The sequence below is a fragment of the Aphelocoma coerulescens genome, chromosome 2 (genome assembly GCF_041296385.1).
Source record: "Aphelocoma coerulescens isolate FSJ_1873_10779 chromosome 2, UR_Acoe_1.0, whole genome shotgun sequence".
Lineage (NCBI taxonomy): Eukaryota > Metazoa > Chordata > Aves > Passeriformes > Corvidae > Aphelocoma > Aphelocoma coerulescens.
The window spans coordinates 115,633,457-115,655,147 of record NC_091015.1 but is presented as its reverse complement, the minus strand read 5'-3'; the positions used below and the strand labels follow the sequence as shown (position 1 = coordinate 115,655,147).

General features: G+C 38.6%; 1 protein-coding gene across 12 annotated transcripts in view; it reads left to right on the top strand.

Annotated features, from left to right (window-relative positions):
• PTPRM (protein tyrosine phosphatase receptor type M) overlaps positions 1 to 21,691 on the top strand; it is a 463,481-nt gene that overhangs the window by 150,414 nt on the left and 291,376 nt on the right. For 11 of the 12 annotated variants that reach the window (XM_069004459.1, XM_069004462.1, XM_069004458.1 and 8 more), the window contains 2 exons: positions 7,941 to 8,019; positions 11,023 to 11,138. In XM_069004459.1, coding sequence (XP_068860560.1) covers positions 7,941 to 8,019; positions 11,023 to 11,138 — 195 coding nt within the window. Of the gene's footprint in view, positions 1 to 7,940; positions 8,020 to 11,022; positions 11,139 to 21,529; positions 21,556 to 21,691 lie in introns of those variants that run through there. The other variant, XM_069004471.1, reaches the window with a different exon arrangement.

Below are 21,691 nucleotides of genomic sequence, written 5' to 3'. Positions count from 1 at the left end.
GTACTTTGCTGGAAGTCAGTCATGGCAGCAGTGAACTGAAACAAATCTTGATTAAACAAAACAACAAATGCTGCAGATTTAAAATCCAGAAATGGAATTGAAAGGATTAAAAATAGCTTCCAGTGGAGTAACACAACTGTCTGTACCACTGCACTGTCTTTAAACCTAAAATCCTATGAAGCTGGAATGAGAAAATAGGGTAAGAGCCTGGCAGTAATTCCTGATCCTTTTTAGTAAGGACACAAAGGAGTTCCATGGTATCACTTCACAGAGATGAGATTTACCCTTTACCATTCTGACACTTTCCCCTGTAAATTAGGACTTTAGGGAATAAGAAGCAGTAGATCCAACCTAACTTTTAAAATCTGGACTTAAACATACATTTTTTTCATAACCTGATTTGTACATGTTTTGTTTGGAGTTTGTCTCATGCAATGTACTTAAATCCTTGTCTAGGACAGAGCATTAAGCTTCTTGTGTGATAAAGGTTGGGCTTACATTTTTGTGTGTTTTGTGTGTTGCATTCAACTGCACACACACAGGTCCTGAACTGTGCTTTGAACTCCAAAGAAACTTTGAAATGCATATTGCATTTTGAATCACAAACCTGTGTCAGGCATCTTAAATAGCTCTTCTTCATTGACTTATGTGCTTTTTGGCAATAGCTATTTTGAGAAGGATGCACCAGGGCAAACCATGTACCTAAATTTAAAAACCCCAGCAGTCTAAAAATGGTCACAAGTAAGGAGGCATGCATTTTTTTGTCATATGCACAAGGCTCTGTTGCTTTTTCCTGTCCCTTGCTCCTAAACCAGAAAAACATTTGGGCTTTCAGTAGAGAAATACAAGACAGCAACTGGTTTAAAAACAGAAAGAGAAGACAAAGATTTAATAAGCCATAATGTCAGGAGTTCAGTTTTCGGTCTGGCTTGCTTGTTCCTTTGTGGTCTCGGATTGGCAACAACCACCAAAATGTTGTTTCACCTGCTTGAGTGCGTTTGAGAGGGCCAGGTGGTAGCTGTGCAGGAGTGAGAGGTGGAAAGGGAAATGGCAAGAAGCAAATTCCCAGCCAGGGAGGCCTGAACACATTTTAGGCAGCCCACATCAATAAGCTGTGATGGACCTCTGCAGGGCCTGGGAAGGACCGAGTCAGGAACCTCCCTTCACATGGCTTTGATGAGAAAGCAGTTGCTGCTATTGTGGCCTGGTGATAAGGCAGATAGTCCTAGGATGAGTCAGAAAGGGGAGAAGAATTCAACCCACAGGGTACAAGTCAGTGCCAATTTTTTGGAGAGAAACTGTTCCCAATGCCTTGTAAAGTACAGTCAAAGAAAGGTGCTCACTGGGGATGTAGTGGGGCAGGACTGTAGCCTGAGCTGAAGCAGCTTTCTTAATACTCCTTTCTCTTTCTTGTTTTTGCAAAGGGCTATTTTTAAGTCGTGTGAAGGACAGTGTTTATATTAGGTACAATCCACCTTTTGACTGAAAGTGTTGTAATTTTACAGCAACAAAGGCAGGAATTATGGAGTGAGGTTGTGTGGCAACAAAACCTGTTTATTTCTATTGTTCTTTGGAACAAACGAGTTATCTTGAGTCGCACATTTTCAGCGGTAAGCATTTATGTTGGTGAGCAGACTCCCTTTCTTTGTTCATATGTAGCAAGGGGAAGTGGCAGGAATGAAAAGCTAATTTTGCTCTTCAGTGAAGCAGGGAGGATCAGGGACAGTGCAGTGCTAAGCCGCTTCCCTGGTTCCTGTTTGGCAGGCCTGCGACGGGGAGAACGGTGTAAAACAACTCTCAGGGCAGTGTTCAGCAGTTTTTCCTGAGCAAATGAATTCCGTGTTTTAACCAGTTGTTTCCGGACTGATAAGGTGGCGGAATAATAGGCAAAAAATCCAAGGGCCGCCCAGTCTGACATTGCTGGAGTGTTTTCTCTGTTTTGACTGGAGTCTTTTGTATTGCCTGAAGGTGTTGCATCAGCTGTGAGAAAAGGCAAAGTTTGGAGGTGGGAGTAAAAAAGTTAATGTTTACAAGCCAAGCTACTTTTCAAATGGGAAATGATGGAGAAAACTGGATATTAATTGAGTTTCTAGGTTTTATTTCTAGTGAAATTACTAGGAAAACTGATCCAGATTTGTGAAGAGTCTTGACATCCCTATTGTAAGCTTTTCAGTGAATAAATGGGCTACTAGAAGTGTTACTCAGGTCTTTCTCTCACAGCATGTAGCTCTCTTACCGGGGCTTTCAGAAACCTGTAATGCATAGGATCAAATTCCTTTTTTAATTTAAAAAGGGAAAATGCTTAGTTAGATATTTGAGTCCGTAATCTTCATTCATCAATTTAAATAAAACAAAATATTGAATTTGTTTACAGCAGTTGATAGTATTTCACAGCCTATGAACAGAAGAGGGATTGTATTACTATACTTGGAATGAACTGTCATGTTCATAGAATCATAGAATGATTTGAGTTGGAAGGGACCTTAAAGATCATCTAGCTCAAACCTCCTGCTATGGCTTGCACACCTACCATAAAAACAAGTTTCTCAAAGCCCCATTCAAGCTGTCCTTGAACACTTCCAGGGGTGGGGCTCAGTTTCTTCGGGAAACCTGTGCCAGTGTTTCACCACCCTCTCAGTAAAGATTTTCTTCCTAACATCTAATCTAAATCTACCTTCTCTCAGTTTAAAACCATCGCCCCTTGTCATATCATTACAAGCCCTTGTGAAAAGTCCAGCTCTCCTGTAGCTCCCTTTTAGGTACTGAAAGGCCATAGAAATATCTCCAGGATGTATATATGGTTATATGTATACCTGTAATGTGGTGTCCCATAATGAGACCAAGTTGAATGAAGCTCTGAACAATCTGATCTAGTGAAGGTGTCCCTGTCCATGACAAAAGAGTTGGAACTAGATGAGCTTTAAGTCACTTCCAACCCAAACCATCCTATGATTCTATGACCCTGGAGCTTTCTCTTTTCTAGGCTGAATGATCCCAACTGTCTAAGCCTGTCTTCACAGGACAGGTGCTCCAGCTCTCCCATCATCTCCGTAGCCCTTGTCTGAACTTCCTTCAACAGGTTGCATGTCCTTCTTGGGTGCCCCAGAGCTGGATGCAATACTCCGGGTGGGGTCTCACTGAAATGGAGTAGAGGGGGAAAATCACTTGCCTTGATCTATTGGCCGTGCCTGTTTTGATCCAGCCCAGGATGCAGCTGGCATTCTGGGCTGCAAGTGCATGTGGCTGGGTCATATTGACCTTCTCATGCAGCAACACCCTCCAGTCCTTCTCCTCAGATCTGCTGTCATTCCATTCTGACCAGTCTGTATTTGTGTGTAGTTTTTCTGTTATACATGTATCAGCATCTCTCTTTGGCAATGGTATGTCACTACTGGCTTTAGTGCCTCTTCCCATTTACAAAAAATAGCATATTCCATGCCAGAAGAGATAAAAACTTGCAGTCATTAAAGTTGGTATCAGTTTGGCTGTTGATTATAATGGAAGCACAGTTAAATTGACAGTATTTCAATTTGTAATACTTTTGTTTGAACATACTCTCTTTAATGTCAATAACTGTAATTCAGTTGTATGTCCAACTGGCATTTCCTTGATGCATTGCCTGGCTTTTTTGTAGAATGACATTTTGGTATTTTGTCTAGAGATACAGCAAGGCATTTTAGATCATTCATTGAGTTTTTCTTTGCTGTTGTCATTAGCAGTCCTTATTCAGTTATTTCAGGGTTGTAGTTTCTGCCTATGAACTGAAGGAATGGGTTTATGTTTAGAATCTACAAGGTTTTTTGTCTGTGAGTAGATTGCAATCCTGAGGTACTTAAAGCCTCTCCGAGAGACTGTAGCTAAGCTCCCCTGTCACAAATTACAGAAATTATTTTGTAATCTACTCAGGTATTGCATAAGTATTCTTTTTTAAAGCTCACGTTATTGGTCTTGCTGGAAGTCAGGTAGGTCTTTAGGAAAGACACTCTTATGCATTTTTAAAAAATAGTTAAGTCCTTGTGTCATGGGTTAGCAAAGCATAGTCCCAGAAGGGATGTTCTTGCAAAGGGGTGCTTACAGCTTCCTCTGTGACTTGACAGAAGCTATCAGCTGACTAGTTTGAATATGGACAATTCTTTAAGCCACTTAAAGTTGTGACCGCCTCTGTGATACACACTTTAGAATAGACAAACTCCAGGCAGAGCTCTCTCTCGTTTCCGGCGCTGGCACAGGTGGCTGCAGGCCCCGTGCGGGGGTCAGCGGGCCTGGCCCAGGCCCTGCTCGGGCCAGGCTGGGCCGGGCTACGGCCATCCTGGAGCCGATGGGCCCTGTTCCACCCACAGAACCCCCCCACAGCCCTGCTGTGGGCAGCCGGAGCGGCTCAGCTCCCCCTCTCCAGTGTGGCCAAGATTCAGCTGAAGCTGCCCGGCTGCGCAGCAAAAGATCATGTGACCAACAGCGATAAGCGACATTCCAGCTGCAAGGCCGAGGTGAGATTAACCCTTTTAGTGCTGTTGATGAGCTGAAAACCTGAGGGAGGAGAAAGAGGAGATGCTTAAAGCTGAAATTCTGTAGTAAAGCTATGATACATCTGAGTACCCATTGTAATTTCATGAAGGCATGGGGGGTGAAGCGTTCAACTTGTACTTGTGAGCAAAAGCACCTGTGCTGAGATAGGCAGATGCTGAAGCAGCTGTAATTTCATGAGAAGTGTGAACAGGGAGAGATGGGAGCGATGAGGACTCTTACTCTACATGGAAAGGGGAAGACCTCAGCTCCTAGAGATGCTCCCAGAGATAGTCCTAGAGATGAAGATGAGGAGGACCCTTTGCTCCCAGGGAAGGAGAAGGGCCTCTCTTCTTAGAGATGAAATGCTCCCAGAGATGGGTGAAGAGAACTTTTGTTTCTGAACGGCTCAGCCTTAAAATTGTACCCCAGTAATTCAAGAGTGGACCCTCGAAAGCAGTTGTGGGAAAAGCTGCAAGTGGGGGAAGGGACTCACATGCGAGCAGAGAACCAACCCGGGCGGCTGTCTCGTTGTGATAGTGTTTTCATAGCATGGGCAAGAGAGACTCCTCTTCCTAAATGGACTGAAGAAGGTTATTATGGAAGTGGTAAACAGACTGAACATCTCAAGGATTGTCTTTTTACATTGTCAGTGGGAGAAGGGAGAAAGGTGGGGAGGAGGAGAAGTGTTCTGAAGGTGTGGTATGATTTTATTTTTTTTTCCCTCTTTTGGGTCTGTTAATGAACTTCTTTATATTCTTTCAAGTTTGGTGCCTGCTTTGCTTTTCTCCTTATCTCACAGAAGATAAATAATAATGAGTATTTTGGACCAAACCACTACACTAAATTGGTGTTTCTGCCTGGATACAAACCAAACCACTACACCTTCTTATCTGGCAGTAACATTTGTAGCAGTAAGCTTCTGACTGGTTTGGCGGGCTGCCCCACAGGTCTGCATGTGCCAGTTCCTCAGGGTATTTTTTAGAATTTAGCATGTCTGAAACTTGAGAACCTTTGTAGTTGAAAAAAACTACTTTGCAGTGATGAGGTGATGGATCAGGTAGGCCTTTCAGATGGCTTTGTGCTGCTCTTCTTATGCTGAGTGCTCCATAAGAAAGAGAGGGTTGTTTCGGGGGATTTTTTCAAAGTTATGTTTCAGTAAAACCCAGAAAATTAATTGTTGGGGTATTTTTCTTCTTAACAGAGAAAACTCAAAGCCACTAGGGAATACAGAAAACAAATTGGTAACTGTTCCCAGCCCACTGTGTTTTTACAGGCAGGTCTTTGCATCCACACCTAGATTCAGTTATCTCAGGGACTTATTTTGTGGTAGCATATTTCCCTGGGAAACCTCTCCATCACTTCTGAGGCCTGGTTGTCTGCTCCCTGTTCTCCACTACTGTGTTGCAACGTCTGTGCCTTAACTGCAGGTTCCTGGGGCTATGCCATGGTTCTCATACCCAATGGTCTTTCAGATGTTCTCTACTTGAAATAGGCTTGGTAGCTCTTCAGGAAACAGAGCAGTCTCTGCCTCCTTTCAAAGGCATCAGCATATTTTTTTTTTTTTTCCCAGAGATTGTTACACAAATGGAGTATGTGCAACTTTGTCGCATTTGTTAGTAGAGGGAAACACTTGTTCTTTTTTCAAAGGTCAGTGGCTGCAAACAGGAGCTGCATTCCTGGGGCTTGCACTGCTGTTAAAACTTAGGGTTACTTTGTGCACATCACCTCTCTATTTCCATTTCAAGGCTGTTAAGGTGAGGGTAATAATCACAGTTAGAAAAGTTATTTCAGGTCTCGGAATGCAAGTTATTCTTTGAGTCTTTGCTCTTTTTCTTTTTTAAGAACTTCTGCTTCCCAAGATAGTTAAGACCAATTCCATCAGGAGATTTTCTTCTTTGTAGGAATGAAATTTTGAATGGTGTTGCCCTGGATGTTCTACTAAATGCTGGGAGCCAAATCCATACCCTGTTTAGCCTGTTGCTGTGGATCAGTAGTATCAGCTTTAAGAGCCAGTAGAGTGCCATCTAGCATTTAGAAGGCTACAGACTGAGGCTTGTGACTGAGCAGTCCTTTTCTTGCAGAACTTGTTTCTGAAAAATTTATTTGGCAGCATCTGGACTTCGCTCTTTGACACCTTGTGGTTTTTTCTGGCTGCATGGTTCATGTAGTGGCGACACTGGCGCTGTAGGTTGAAATTTTGTGTAGACAGGAGGCAGAACTAGAGTGAAAAGTAATTTTTTCCTTTTAAGCCAGGTGGAGTTAAGGCCAAATTTACAGCAATTTTACTCCAGTGGGACTGAGAGGGAGAAATGGACAGAGGTTAGGAGGATCAAATCTGGGAGAGAACAACAGATCAGTGTCCACAGGTAGAGCAATGAGAAAGAAGGGAGAAGGCAGAGGCAGAAGGGCATGAAAGTTTTTCTCACCTCAAGGTTTGTTTTAAAATCAAACTCAGTGTTCTGTCAGTGTTTATTCAGCATCAGGAAACTGTGATATATTATGGAGCTGTATGTTACCCTCATAACATGTTTACATTTTGTATCATTCAGTGAGGGATATGGTACGCAGTGTGTGCATCTGTTCCAAGGTTAAACACAACATATGTGTGAAGAATAATTTCTAAGCTTTGTCTTCCTCAGGGTGCTTCCTAAGACCAGTTACAAGAAGCAATTAGAGTTAACTTCCTGAGCAAAAGTGAAGTATTAATAACAAAAATAAAAATCACAACCTGGATTTTAGCATGTACTTCTTGAGCATTGGTTTGGAAATGTACCTGCTAACATTGCTGGCATATTTTCTCCTGTTCCATATAAACATTCTTGGGATGTTCAAAGTTAAGGCTGCCAAACTTTGGAGAGGTTTACTTTAGAGTGTACTCAATTCAAATGACGAGAACGGTCCATTTATTTTGTGACCTATTTATAGCCATTAAACAAACTGTGGCAAATGGATCTGCTTTACTTAATTCACTGCATTTGGTGGAAGATTAAAAGCATGGAAAATACATTCCTGAAAATAGGTATGTTTGTGTCTGATACCCTGCAAATCTCTGTATGCTACAGAATTGTAGTTTTTAAAATAAAAACAGTTCACTCTGCAAGACAAAGAATTGAAAATAAAATACCAATCTTAAGGTGTTTATTAAATAACTACTTTGGCAGACCAAATATTAGGGAGATTTGGTTATTTCTGCTGTGAGCTATATATGATCCTTCTTGTAAATCTCCAAAAATGGTGTAAACATGAAAAATTTAATTTAAGTTCTGCTTAATTTTAATGATAAGAGCAACCCATATTGAGGGTTTTGTGATTGTGTTTTGTTTTCCAGGTGTTCTTAAGATGTTGAAAGAATTGATGTATTTTTCCATAACAGACTATTTTTATATTCCCTGTGTTCCAGAGCTGCTAACTGAACTTCTCTTTCTGCTTCTCAGGTTGTTTTTGAAGTGGTTACTTCAGGTCACCCTGGATATGTGGCTATTGATGAAGTGAAAGTTTTAGGACATCCATGTAGTAAGTACCTATCTTGTCTTGTAAAGCCAGACCCCCTAAAATGAACGTGCCACTCCAATAAATGTGGAGCAAAAGATGAGGAAGATGTCAGAAAACAGTGTCACTGCTGTAAATACAGGCTGGTATATATAAAGTGTTGCTAGCATGGCATCATTGCACCTTATTGGCTTTAAAGACATCTCTCTTAGGTGCACCTTGTGTACAGCACTTAGCATGAGCCCCAGACCCAAACTGGGCCATATGGCAACTCTTTAGGACAAAATCACCAAGTCATCATGGTTCTATGATTCTAAGATTTGCTGATGAGTTTTCTGTCTGGATCAAAAATTCAGTGCCGCCACATTCTGAGACACTAAAGAGAGCAGGTGAACAACACAGCAGCTGACTATATAAAATTATTTTTTCCAGGGCTTAGAAGGAAGAAAACTCAGCTGGCTGAGGTCTGAGGCTTTGCTAAGTAAGGTTGCTTAGGGTACTTCCCAAGATTCATGGCTCAGTTTCTGCACTGTTTCACTTCTTTATGTTTCAGATATGTTTCTTTATCCCATTATTAAGGATATGTAATACTTAATTAACCTGAATTGTCAAAACAAACCTTGTAAATAAAGCTTTAATGACACAACTTTAAAGACATAATTGAATAAACTACTTAAATAAATCATTACTTCACATGTATTCTGTTTGTTAAATAAGATTTATTAAAGTCATACATGGAATGGTAGGTTGTAATCTTACTGACCAAATAAATGACTGAATGAGGAAGAAGACACCAACTTCTGTGTGATTGTTCCTCTTATACCATGTTGTGCTTGTATGCATTTATTGTGGCTTTTAAGTAAGAGCTGTGATTCCAAATAAATAGTGCTCTATCGAATAGTACTGAAGCACCTCATAAAAATGGTTTTAGTGTTAATGGCAAGAAGACACACACATTTCTTCAAATACAGAGACACTTATGCAGAATCAGCAGTTGTTATTTCTGAGTCACTTATTTCTAATAAACACAGCAGGTTCTCATCTTGTTAGAAAGTATATGTGCTTCTGCATTTTTAATTTATATACTTGGTTCAGGTAGGATAAGTCTGAAGCAGCATTTTAGCAGCTTACTAATTTTTTATACAGATTTTGAGAGGTTTGATCTGTGCATTTGTACCAATCAGTTCTCAAAACCTGCAAATAGCTCATGTTAATGTGGAGACTGAGTTATAGCCCATAGCATATAGAGTTCTAACATAACAGTGTTGTAATGCAAAAGCTTTAATGAAAAGTTCTTTGATGAAGTAATTAAAATTTTAGAAATTAAGACATCAAACCAGTTAAATTGTCTAAAGAAAATGGAAAAAGTGTGAAAATTGAAGTAAAACTCATCTGTGTCTAAAACTCTGTAAAGCTCATTATGATATTCTTTCTGTTTATTCCCAGAAAAAGTGGTTCTGGAATTATTAACTCTATGAACAAAAATTGAAATGGGAAAAATATTTGATAGGCAGTTGCCTGGGTAGTACAAACAAAGACCAAGCAGAAGACAGGTTGTAGGCATGAAGAAATGAAAGGGATGGGTTGTGGTAGATGGGTAAGGGTTTTATTGTTTGTGTGTGTGTTTGTTTTTAAAACCCAATACACTTCTCCACTTAGGCCATACCTGGTAATTCAGAAAAGCTAGTTTTCTAGAGTTTAAGAAGATCAAGGAAACAGTAAAATCAAGTGGGGGTAAAAGCAGATTTAAAAAAAACCCAAACTGACAGCTGAGAAATGGGGAATATACTGAAGAATTTTACTGAATAGTCTGACATTAATAGTTTGATAGGCAGAAGTGGATAATTTTGGCTTAAAGTCTGTCTGTCCTAATTGGGATAGGTTTTAAGAAAAAACAAGGCAGTATATGTAATAAATTTGCCATAAGGGTAGTTAGGAAAATAGTTTATCCCATATTTAGATATTAATTGGAGCTATTTTATTCAATCTCCTCCTTCTTATACTGTCTTGCACTGGGTATTTAGCAACTTTTTCTTGTCGCTAGCTATTAATAAATTCCTTAAAAATGCAATTTCATCCAGCAGTTAGGCTTTTTAAGAAAATGTGATCAACACTTTAAATTATTGTAATGCTCTGCTAGAAAATAGATGCTTAGTTTGCCAGTGTACCGCTAGTACTAAGATTTTCATGTTGAAAAGCAGTGTTCAAAGCCTGGCTTATCTGTTAGTATAGACAATGCAAGAACTCTGCCTGGCTGCAGTAGGATTTGAATAAGCTGGGGAATACTGTGCTTTAAGGGATAGATTTCTGTATAAAATATCTATGTGTTTTCTGTATTATGTGGTTGACTCTTCTTAGTAAAACAAAAATACACACTATTTTCTCCTTCAGTGGATGTAGTTCTTGTTAGAATATCAGTTTCATTCATTAGGTTACTTGTAGGTATGTTGCTTTAATTTTTACTGGGATTGTATTCCCTTTCTAAATGAAAAATAAGCATTGGTGTGGAGAATATGTGTTGTGTTTTGGGGTTTTTTCTGCAGTGCTGTTGAAGGGAATTGTGTTTGAAGAATACAGCTGTAGTTGCTGAGGAGTGTTATGTTAGTATTTTAGCTGTTTGGTGGGCTGCATTCTAAAAGATCTCTTCTACAGACACTGTACTTGGTTAAAAAGAAAAACCTGTTCCCCTGATAGCATCACTTAACTTCTTGCTGGCTTGTCCAGTTGGTAGTGTAAGCATCCAGTAGGTTTGTCTTCAAAACATTATTAGTTTCCAATATGATCTTTTTTAATAGATTGTTATTACAAGAGGAGTGCTGAGCTAAGATAATTTGCAGAGCAGGAACAATTAAACAGCACCCTTCTCTTCTGCTCTTTCCCAGGCATGGAAGTAAACCAGCCTAGAATCTAATGTGTAGTCAGTGACTTGAACCTTTTAAAAGAGGAACTATTTTGCTTGCGTGGTGTATTTTTTGGAGCCAGTACTTTGGTCTTGCTTAACTTCAGCACTTTTATCTTTTCCAACAGCAAAAACTCCCCATTTCTTGCGTCTTCAGAGTGTGGAAGTCAATGCAGGACAGTTTGCTACTTTTCAATGCACTGCCAATGGTGGAACAGACTCAAGTGACAGACTCTGGTTACAGGTAATTTCTTTCTTTCCTTGTGCACTGAGATCTGGAGAGAGGAGAGTCTCTGAAAGGAATGTAAAACGTGAAAAATTATAGGGCTGTCCATTTCATCAATATTAGATTTTATAGTGCCTTTGAACTGCTGCATTTTAGGTATTCTGTTGTAGAAAGTGCTACTGGAAGATTTTCCTCCCTTGTTTCAGTGGAAAGCCTTACTAAAAATAAAGGTACTGTTTTCCTTACATGTGGTGGTCATGAGTAAAGGCTAAATCCCCAAGGAAAAACACATGACTTTTGTATAATTAAGTCTGTGCTGGCTAACTGCAATATTATGCATAATGATTTTCTTGGCTTACCTCTATCTCTGTTTAGTATTTTCAGCTAAAATTGCATTCTTACAGTTTGAGTGTAGAGAAGACCAGTATGACAGTCAAATCTGACCTTCTGTATTACAGACCCAAAGAATCTTACTTATATTCATTGAGTCCATTATTTTTTACTTAATCAGTAATGTAGCTTCTGGGTGGGTGTCAGATCTTGATTTAAAGTCTATCTCCAACTCATTTTCTTTCAGTCAAGACAGTGTTCCCTTATTCATATGTGTAGCCTGGTATCAGAACCGTGCCTTTTTGCTTGATCTCTTTTTATAATGGGGGTGCAAGTTTAACTGCTGTCTTGCTGCCATTATTACAGAGTTGTTCCCTACAGCAAACAATAGTCAGTCTTTGGACTTAGCGTTGGGAATACACCAGCCTCCACATCCCAGTGATTTCCATACATGAAAACCAACATACCAGAACAAAGACATTGTCTGTGAGAAGGAAGTAAGGACAAATAAAATAAATGAAGCAGTGTCTGAGGAGATCACTCAGATGAAGCTGCAGTAAGTGGAGAAAGAGGAATAGGTGAAATTGGCAGTGGTAACAGGTGGGACTTAGAAATGAAATTCTCTATTTTTGCAGTTTAAACAGTTTCAGGCTTCTACTGTACTTATCCTTTTCCATTGCATTTGCATTTTGTAAATTATTCGTTTAAGTGTGACAGGTTAAACAGCTGAGTCATTGTAAGAAATCTAATACACAGAAAAATAAGCAAAATCACTTGAAAAGCAAAGCCTCATATTTACCTGTATAAGAATAATGGACTGTTATGTCTGTTCAGAGAGCGTCTGATCAAATACAATGAGGGCAATGAAAATCTCTTTTGATTTAATTTGGGTTTGTATGGGTATTTCCAACCTCTTGGTGATACAAGGCTGATATTTTTCTAGTACTCCAGCCCCTTAAAGACAGTATTACACTGTTGGAATTGGTAGAATTAGACCCCTGTCTTTCCTATGCCACCAAGATTTTTTGAAAGAATGATTTTTCTAGTCATAAAAAGGTTTAGCATGTATGGGAAAATAATGGGTTGCTATTTCATCAATTATATCCTTTCTAGAACCTTTGAACTTTTGCATAATGCTCTATTGTAAAACGAAGGTAGAATTCAGTATAAAGAAATCCTCATGCTATTCAGTTTTTCTATATGTTTCAGGACAGTATCATATCATATCTTTAATTTTTTTCACAGAATTTAGTATACACATAAATTCTTTACCAGGCTGGAATGTAATTTCTCTATTGTAGAAATTAAATATCCTTCTAGATATTATGTAATACAAAATAATTTTATTAACAACATAACAATTCCAAAATATCTTGCTGAGCTTAGTTGAGTTGATTCCTTGTTAACACATGATTATGAGATTTATTTCTTTTTCTATGTGAAGGATAAGAGAGTAGTGACAGACAGACTTTTAGAGGAATTTATCTTCCTGCAGGGCCACTGTTTATTTATTCTGCCTGTAACTACAGGTCCCTCTGGTAATCAGCCTAAGGTTGTGCAAATTCCAGGTGTGCCTTTGCATAAGAATGTTTCAGAAGTTGACAGGATCTCCTGGATAGCTTGGATTTATTTTTGTACTTGTTTGCCAGTTTCCACAGATGTCTGCTGCATCTTACAGTAAGACTGATCAAACAGCTCCATGTGTGGGATGCTGCAAATCAAGGCTATGAGATAACAGTTCCCTACAGGATCAGCTGTACTTTAGCGCGCTAGGTCGTTATTGGGTAACAGATCCCCAGGCCTTGCAGCTCTCCATTCATCACCTGACTCTCTGGTTTCATGGTGTGATGGTGAGGAATTTTGTATATGCCTGTGTGTGTGACATCTCATGGCACTGCTGCAGGACTATGAGTACAGTGCAGCTATTAGTAACAGCTATCAGAAAACATGGTGTCTTCTACATCGTGTGACTGGTTAAATGGACATTAAAGATCTTTTTGTTCCCAGTTGCACTAAACCCAATATTCAACTACAAAACATCTTAATAAAAGACATTCTTCTATGCTCTAGAGCCAGAATAAAATGAACACCATTCTCTGGGAATATTTACAAGATAGCACTCAGGTAAAAGGGATTCAGGTTTTTTCATGCAATCTCGATGATATGCCTAGTTTGTTCACCAGTAAGACTAAGACTTTTCTACTATCCTTTTGGTGGTTTGTTTCATTACACATATAAAACCTTAAGGGCAAATCATAGTAAATAAATAAATACAGTTGAGTGATATTATCAGGGGCTTCTCAGCATTTCTGACATCTAAGTCATATCAGGAGGCCTAATCTGTTTGGATTTGACAAATTCAGAATACTATTCAGAGATAATTTGCTCCCAAATGATTTCCAGTACCTGTCATTTTTTTTCAGATTCACATTGTTAGTCTGAAGTACAGGTAAATTGCCAGGATGAAATCACAAACCCACTGAATTCAATGACATTTCTGCAGTTTCCAGTAGTGGCAGGATTTCACTACTGTACTTCTGTCTCTTTTATTTAGTACCTCTCTGCTTCTATGCAGCAGACTTCAAATTGAGAGGTACACATTTATCTCGCGAACAAATCCTTTACTTTTTACAGTCTGCTGGACTGTGAGGGCAATATGTTCTTTAAAACAAATGCATAGTTGTGAGTTGGTTCATTATTTTAGTCTCCATGTCTTTCCTGAGTACTTGTTGGAAACAGCATAGATGTTCTTAGTTTAATAATGCCCAGGCCTTGAAGCAGTCCTAAGTAAAATCCATACTTCACTTCCCTCACTTTTTTTTTTTTCTTTTCAAGTCTTTCCCACTCTTAGTCCCTATGGAACATGAAGTCTGTTAATTTATGGAGTATTGTAGAACTTTTTGCAATTGCAAGAGCCTTGAGGGAATCACAATTCATATGGTAGCTGCCCAAATTTGACCACTGAGGCATGAAATTTGTTTCATGATGCTGTGATCAGTATTTACTCTTTCGGGAAAGGGAAGACAGAAAGCTGATTACCTTTTGCATGGTGCAGAAAAACATTTTTCCTCATTCCGCTAGGCAGCCATAATCCCTAGTTCATGAGCTATGATCACAAGCTTGTCAGGTTATCTGACGATAAATTGTGGGTGTTTTCAGTGATACCATTTCAGGTTAAATTCAAATGAAAGGACTCAAGAATACAACACAGTGTCATACAAGTTTGTTTTTGTCGTTGTAATGAGTGTCTGCTTAATAAGGTCATTGGTTAGATTGTATGTTTATGAATTCATGTCTCCACTAGCTTATGTTCTAAATGTAAACATACCTTAAAAATAAATCTGAATGTCTGTAATTAAAAAATGTGTCTAATTTGCTTACATTTTCTTTTTCACATCTGGGTACAACACAGGTTATTGCCTGTATGGGAGGACTCTTTCTCTCCTAATGAATGGTTGAGCAAAAATGTCATTCCTGTGCTCCTTCCTGTGCTCCTACTGTTGGAAAGAAATGACAGGTGGAATACAGAACAGTTAATGGTCATATGAAAGCAGCCGAGACAATGCCTTCTGAAAAGCCTGTTAGTTAGTATTCAGTAAATTGGCACAGGAAACTCAAATCTGTATTATAGGAGAGAGTGGGTAGAATTCCTTTTTGGAAGTAACTTGCTTTTGGTGCAGAGTATTGGCTGCAAATAATTGTCTTGGTTTTCCTTAGCTTCTCAGACCAGTCTCCATCTCTTCATTTTCCCATCCTCATCTGCTGCTTCTCCTTATTTGCAGTGGGTTCATTCAGTTGCCTCTGTGTGCTACTTGTTCTTAGAATGATCTACTGTACAATTTCCAGGAAATTGCTGTCAAATCATACCCAGGTATAATGAAGTTCCGTTTTAATATCAAACACAACCTTTTGATATTGCAATTGCATTTTTCAGACGTGTGCTTTGACCCACTGTGAGTAGCCTTTCTTGAGAGAGGTTCCTCAAACAGTGGAAAGCTATAGCTGATGAAAAAGAGAAGTCATCGCTTCACTGCAGTAATTGTTTTTTCCTGGCTTTATTCTAAAACATGGTTGAAATGTAAATAGTTACTTTAAAATGTAATTCTCAAACACATAACTTTTATTGCAGAAATAGAGAACTAAAAGTAGAAATTTGATGAAGAGGTGCAGATAACCATAGGATCTCTGGCTATGTCTGACAGCTGTAGTAAGCACCATCATCAGATTTACCAGTAGCAAGAGACTAATGGATATTTTTTGGTAGAAGGGGAGAGGGTGAAATCTTTCATACCTTGGTTTATGCATGCAGAATGTGTACCACTTCATTTGCAGCCAAGAAACTAAGAAATGAAGAATCACTTTGATGGCAAATCTCTCCTCTACCTTATGTAAATAGTTTCTTTCCTGGATTTGGCTTTTCTTCTTTCCTGAAAACTGTCTTTCACCTTATTCAGTGTATTTTTTTTTTGTATCCTCAGTAATCTTTTGCTGAAGGTGTGAAGACTATGAAAGATTTTATTCATCTATATACAAAACTACCTGTATGCATTATTTATTATTTTTTCAAAGGAAGAGATGTAGTCCTGTGTCAGAGGGAGTTCTGGAAAGCAAATTGTTTTCCTCAGGAATACACACACACCTAACTAAGAGATATCAAAAACATCCTTGTAAGAATGTAGAGCCAGTGAAATGACTCTTGGCAGATGATGAAAATCAAACAGATTAATAGGATATACATAACAGTTTGTGTGTGTGTGCATGTGCTTGTTTATGTAAATTGCATACAGTATCCCAGAAGGTGAATGAAGTTCTGGACTTCTGTAAGAATTTTTTGTTGTGCTGTAAACTCTCTGAGACTTTCACATAATTATCATTTTGGGTGCCAAGTTTTGAAGCACATGAGGGAAATAATGTTTCAGCCATTTTTGAGTACTGAGATAATGGAGCAGTACTTTAACTGTTAAAATTAAACCATACACATATGTAACAACTTGGTAACATAAACAGGTGGATGTTACGTTATGTTAATGTAAACTCTACAATGAAATAGGCCTGAAGATGTTCTTTTGAACATTAAAGTACTTGGTGCTTGATGAGTAGGTGCATTTGTGTACTACAGGAGTGCACAAGATCATTTTTCCTCCTGCTCATCAATAGCTCAGTCTTCCAAGACGGGTCAAACCACCTTGTGCACTGCAAATTGTCTAGAGTCCATTGCCTTGAAGAAGAGCTTTAATGACATCAGTCAACTAAAGATTTTACCAAGATTGCATGCATCCTGAAGCCTTTGCATCCTGGTGTGTTTTTTTAGTAGGTAACCTGAGATTACTTCACTGTTAGAAGAACAATTAATGTCCTGTAGGAAGGGACACTACATTTTACTGCATAGATGAAAGTTCAACTTTTTTTTTTTTTTTCGAATTCTGGTGAATATTTAACATTATTTCCAGGTTTTGGAATGTTAATTTCCGTGTGTCCCCCCTCTTCATTCCAGTATGTATTTAGAACATTTCTTGCAGTATATATTCAGTATTTTCTATTAATTGTTATTAACCAGGTTCAGTTGTTTTTCAGTAATTGCACAGTAACCTTACTATGTGGCAGAAAATCTTCTATGAAGAACGGAGTACAGGAGGCTTATGATATGTATTGTGTTTTAGGCAGTGTCTAAGGAGCTGTGACCTTTGGCGAAACCTTTTCCATCGTTATCTGCCTTATATATGAATCATCTGATGCATATAATGGACTTTTTTACATGGGCTTACTGGTTTTATTCTTGTCTGAATACAGATTTGATTCATACTTCTCTGATGCTAAGATGTCTCTTACGGTATCTTCAATTATTAGTGATACCAGAGACTAGGAGAAATTGTTAATTGTGGAGTGTTAATGATAAATCCCACTGAACATGCGTGAGAAGCAAAATGTCACCTTGAAATCAATCTGTGTCTGAAGTGTTTTCATGTCAGTGAGATTTCAGAGCTGGCCAGCAGCAATCTTTGAGTCCAGTGATTTTAGTAAGGTGTGTGTGGCTGAATGTGTTTGGAGTGTGGTGGGAATGTACATGAAAGGCGCCTTTCCGCCTTGGACACCAAGTTCTCTGTTGTAGATTAGCTTCAGGGACACTAAGAGGTACAGCAGGTGCTGTGTACTCCTCTCACTCTAGCACTATGAGCAGTGAAAGGCACAGCTGAAAAAACTCAAATACCTGATGGCACAGCAGCTACTGAATCTGTAGCCTTGCATGACTTGTATGAGATGGTGCCACTGTAACAGAGGAGCCAAATATAAGCCTTATATTCTCTCATGGAGAAGCACCAAAGAAGCCTGGCCAGCAAAGCTGCTCTACAGGCTAAGCCTCCCAATCCACCCAGACTGCAATGCCTGGCATAAAAAAAGCCAAATGTTGGTAACCGTGAAGAAATGTCAGTGAATTTTGTTATTAATACTAAAATAAATCAGATAGAGGTAGGTGGAAGAATAAGTGTTACTTCTATCATCATGTATGAGCCCCATCATTCCTAAATTGAGTGGAAATGTTACCCAAAATATTCTGGTGAAAATACTTGACTGAACGGCTGTGAAGTTTTATGTTATGACGTTACTCAAAATCCTTAAATCAGAAACTCTTCAGGTCGATAAGCACAACAGACCATGTTGGTAGTGATGCCAAAAAAGACACTTTTGTGGGTATAAGAAAATGTGATTATTTTATTAAAAAACCCAAAACACTAAGCAGCCCTTGATGCAGTAGGAAAAAAGTACTGTGGATAGAGGGAAGACGTGCTTATCTCTGTAGTGGTGCTGGTCATCCATCAGGTTGCAAGGCGTGACAATGGGTGGTGTCCTCCAAAGGCCTTCCTTCATCACCTGTCTAGCGGAGGTGGGGTCTGCTCTGCCAAGAGTGTGCTTGTGACATGGAAATAGGCATTTGGTATCCAAGTAGTATACTCAACAGTACCTGCTTATGAAGGCAACATGGGGTCTGAAAACTTCTAATAAAGGCATTAAAGTTTCTGTCTTGAAAAAGCCTTTTTATCACAAAAATATTGCTCCTCATCTGCTGTCTCTTTGGTAATCTCCTGTGTTCAAAAGAGATTTGAGAGAAAAAGTAAATCTGAAAAATTCACAAACTGTAGAAGTTTTGCTTTTAGAGGTACACTAAACTCAGTTAAATCCACTGGGGCCTTTGTTACGGACAACAGCACAAAATCTTAAGAGAACTGGGGAAAGCTTGGCAAAGTTTGTTTGCAAGTAACCTGAGCAATTAGTGGATTTTGATCTTCCACATTTGCTGAAGTTGCATGTTATATCTATAAAGAGTGTCAGAAGTACCATGCAAGAGAGCTATTATTATTTTTATATTACAAGAATGATACAAAACTCAAACTCTGGACAAAATACTTGTGGTAACAGGTAGTAGTTCTTGTTTCTTCTTCCTTTTCTCTCTGTTTTAGATGTGTGTCTCAGGTGCTCAGAAGTTACCAAATATTAATGAATTGACTACATACATTGATTTGCAGAAAATGTGCTTGTCTGCGGACAATTATGGACATAAGTCAGAGGGGATAAACCTATCCCTTCCTCCATCCCCATATATACTCTCATTTGATGGAGTGACCCATAAGAAAAGTTGTTCTGGGATTACCTTTATCAGTCAAAGCTTTTTGAAATTCTTGTCTGAGTTTAAAAATGAAGCAACCCAGGAAGTGTTCACTATTCAAGAAACTCATTGTGTTGTGTTAGTCTTCCAGTTATTCCGGAGTGTTAAATAATAAAATGGTTATTAGCAGACCTAAGATAATGAAACAAGGAAGATAATGAAACAGTTGACCTGTGCCACACGGGACTGGTTAAATTCAACTTTCCTTTCAAAAGTGCAGGATGTTGGCCTGTTTCTGGACCCTGAATACTGCCTTGATATGAAGCACTGTTCAGGAGCAGTAGAATCACTTAAGGACACATAAGAATTAGGAAACTAATGAAATAAATTCAATAAGCTTTCTCTGCTGTGTTGGACCTTTGGGAGGAAGAAACAGTGACCTATACCATGAATACTGTAGGTAAACTGTACAAACTTACTGCTGGAAGGTATCTTGTTCAAACTGGAGTTGAGGAGAGGCTTTTTTTTACCTCCCCTTTCCTCCCCTTTTTTTCTTTTTTTAAGAATAAGGGCTGTTGAAGCTGTTTTGAGGCAAGGAGAAACAAAGTAGTTTAAACTAAGTCTAAAGAGAAGATGATGGGAAGGAAACAGACCACTGGAGAAGATGAGTGTTGGGGGTGGGAGCTGTTAAACTGTGACTGGCTCAGTAATTAACAGCTCCAGCCAAACCCCTCTACATCAACTTCCCTGTTACATGAACCAACTTGTGCCTTCCCTGCTACACTACTGATTATTACTGCTATGGTTGTTTATTCACAAATTGCACTGTCGGTATCACTGTCAGTATTCTTTTCTGCCTCTCTTTTCACCATTCATTCCTCCCATTTGGAAAAATCTTTTCAGGAGGCAGTAGCTGAGCCCTTAATGATTTTTCAACATCAAATCTGTGTGTTTCTTCCTTTGCTGCTTCTTCCTTCCCCGCTTTGTAGGACTCAGTATCGCTTTTGCTTTGCCTGCTATTCTGCTTGTTTTAAACTTTAGAATACTCTGCAGATTAGCCCCAGAACTTGCAGGTTGGAGTTTCTTCTTCCCATGCTGCCTTCCCCAGATTAGCACTTTTGCAGTGAAGGGAATGTGGGACTTGAATGCACTGGTTTTTAAGTCTCCTGTTATGTAGTTGCATAGAAAAGGCAGACAAAGACCTGCATTGCTATGCTTTATATGGTGTGTACCAATGAAAATCAAGCTGATGAACTCTACTTCCTCACTTTCTCCTCATCGCTTTGCTCCTTCCTAGCCCCTCCATAAGCCTGGCATCTGCTGTTGCCTTAGGTTTTAGCAGAATGTCAAGCCCCAGAGTATTTAAAATCCTATGTATGTTCTCTTCAGTTTTTAGCAAGGTGTTCGTCCTGGCTCTTGGAATTTTAAACACAAATAGAAGGATGATGAGAAGTACTAAGTATTACATAGTTCAAATAATTAAAATACAGTATTAGAGTAAGTGACTTCATAAGTTGGGCTGTAAGTTCAACAAAATGCTTAGTAGATACATGGATCATTGCCATAATTTCTATCCAAAGTATTAAACTCCCTGTTAGAGAGATAGTTCCTGGTACTTTGTTTTCTCCAGATGTTTCTGAGGCTGTAGTTTCCTAGAACTCATTTTGTATTCTACTGTGTGCTATTAAAAATGAATGGAAAGAAGATTTGGAATTTTACATATTTTGTGAGCACTGACAAATTGTTAGAGGATATAAACTCTTCTTAGCTGCTCTGGAATTTAATGTAAAAATAAAAAATGGGGGTTTGGTTTTTGGTTTGATTTTTTTCCCTTTTAAAATGTCTGTGTAATGATAGCAGATTTTCTCCTGTCAGAGTGATACAAAACAATTTCAGTATGTGAGTACAGAGTAACTGCTTTGGTTGAATTACACTGAATTTAATGATTCCAGAAAATGCATTGTCTTTGTTTACTTTCTGTGTTTGTGTCTTCAGATAGATGTCAGTGCTAATATTTGATAATGTGACTACTTGATGTGTAACTTAAATAATATTTTACAGTATTACCTGACAGCTCCAGCCAGTATTTAGGTTTAGCCATAATAAACAGAGTTTTCAGGAGAGCTACGGGTTTTGAAGAAAAGGCTCAGTTATCAAATAAAATAACTGAAAGGAGAAACCTTTCTTGAAAGGTAAAATAATAATAGTTTGCTTGAATGCCCATTAGTTACACATGCAGAGTGCAATTCTGTCTCATAGCAGAATAATTCCAAATAGGACAATAATTATCTTTTTCCAGCATGGCCTTATTACTTGAATGAAATGCACTTGTTAGCTTACACAGATGGAATAAATACAGGATAATCACAGGATGTGTGATGGCTCTAATCTAGACTGACGAACAGTTGTCTTGGTTGTGAACACAAATCTAGAAATTCAGAGGTAGAGAAAACCATCTTAGTTACTGGAATTGTATGAACTCTGCAAAGCAGTTTTCCTGAGGTATTAATTACTATTTGATTTAGTTTTATACATATTTTAAACAAAAATTGCTTCTGGCCTTGCTGGTGTTATTTGAGATCCCACTGGTATATCTCTAATCACAATTTTATAAATGTGCATATTTTAAAGTGGGATA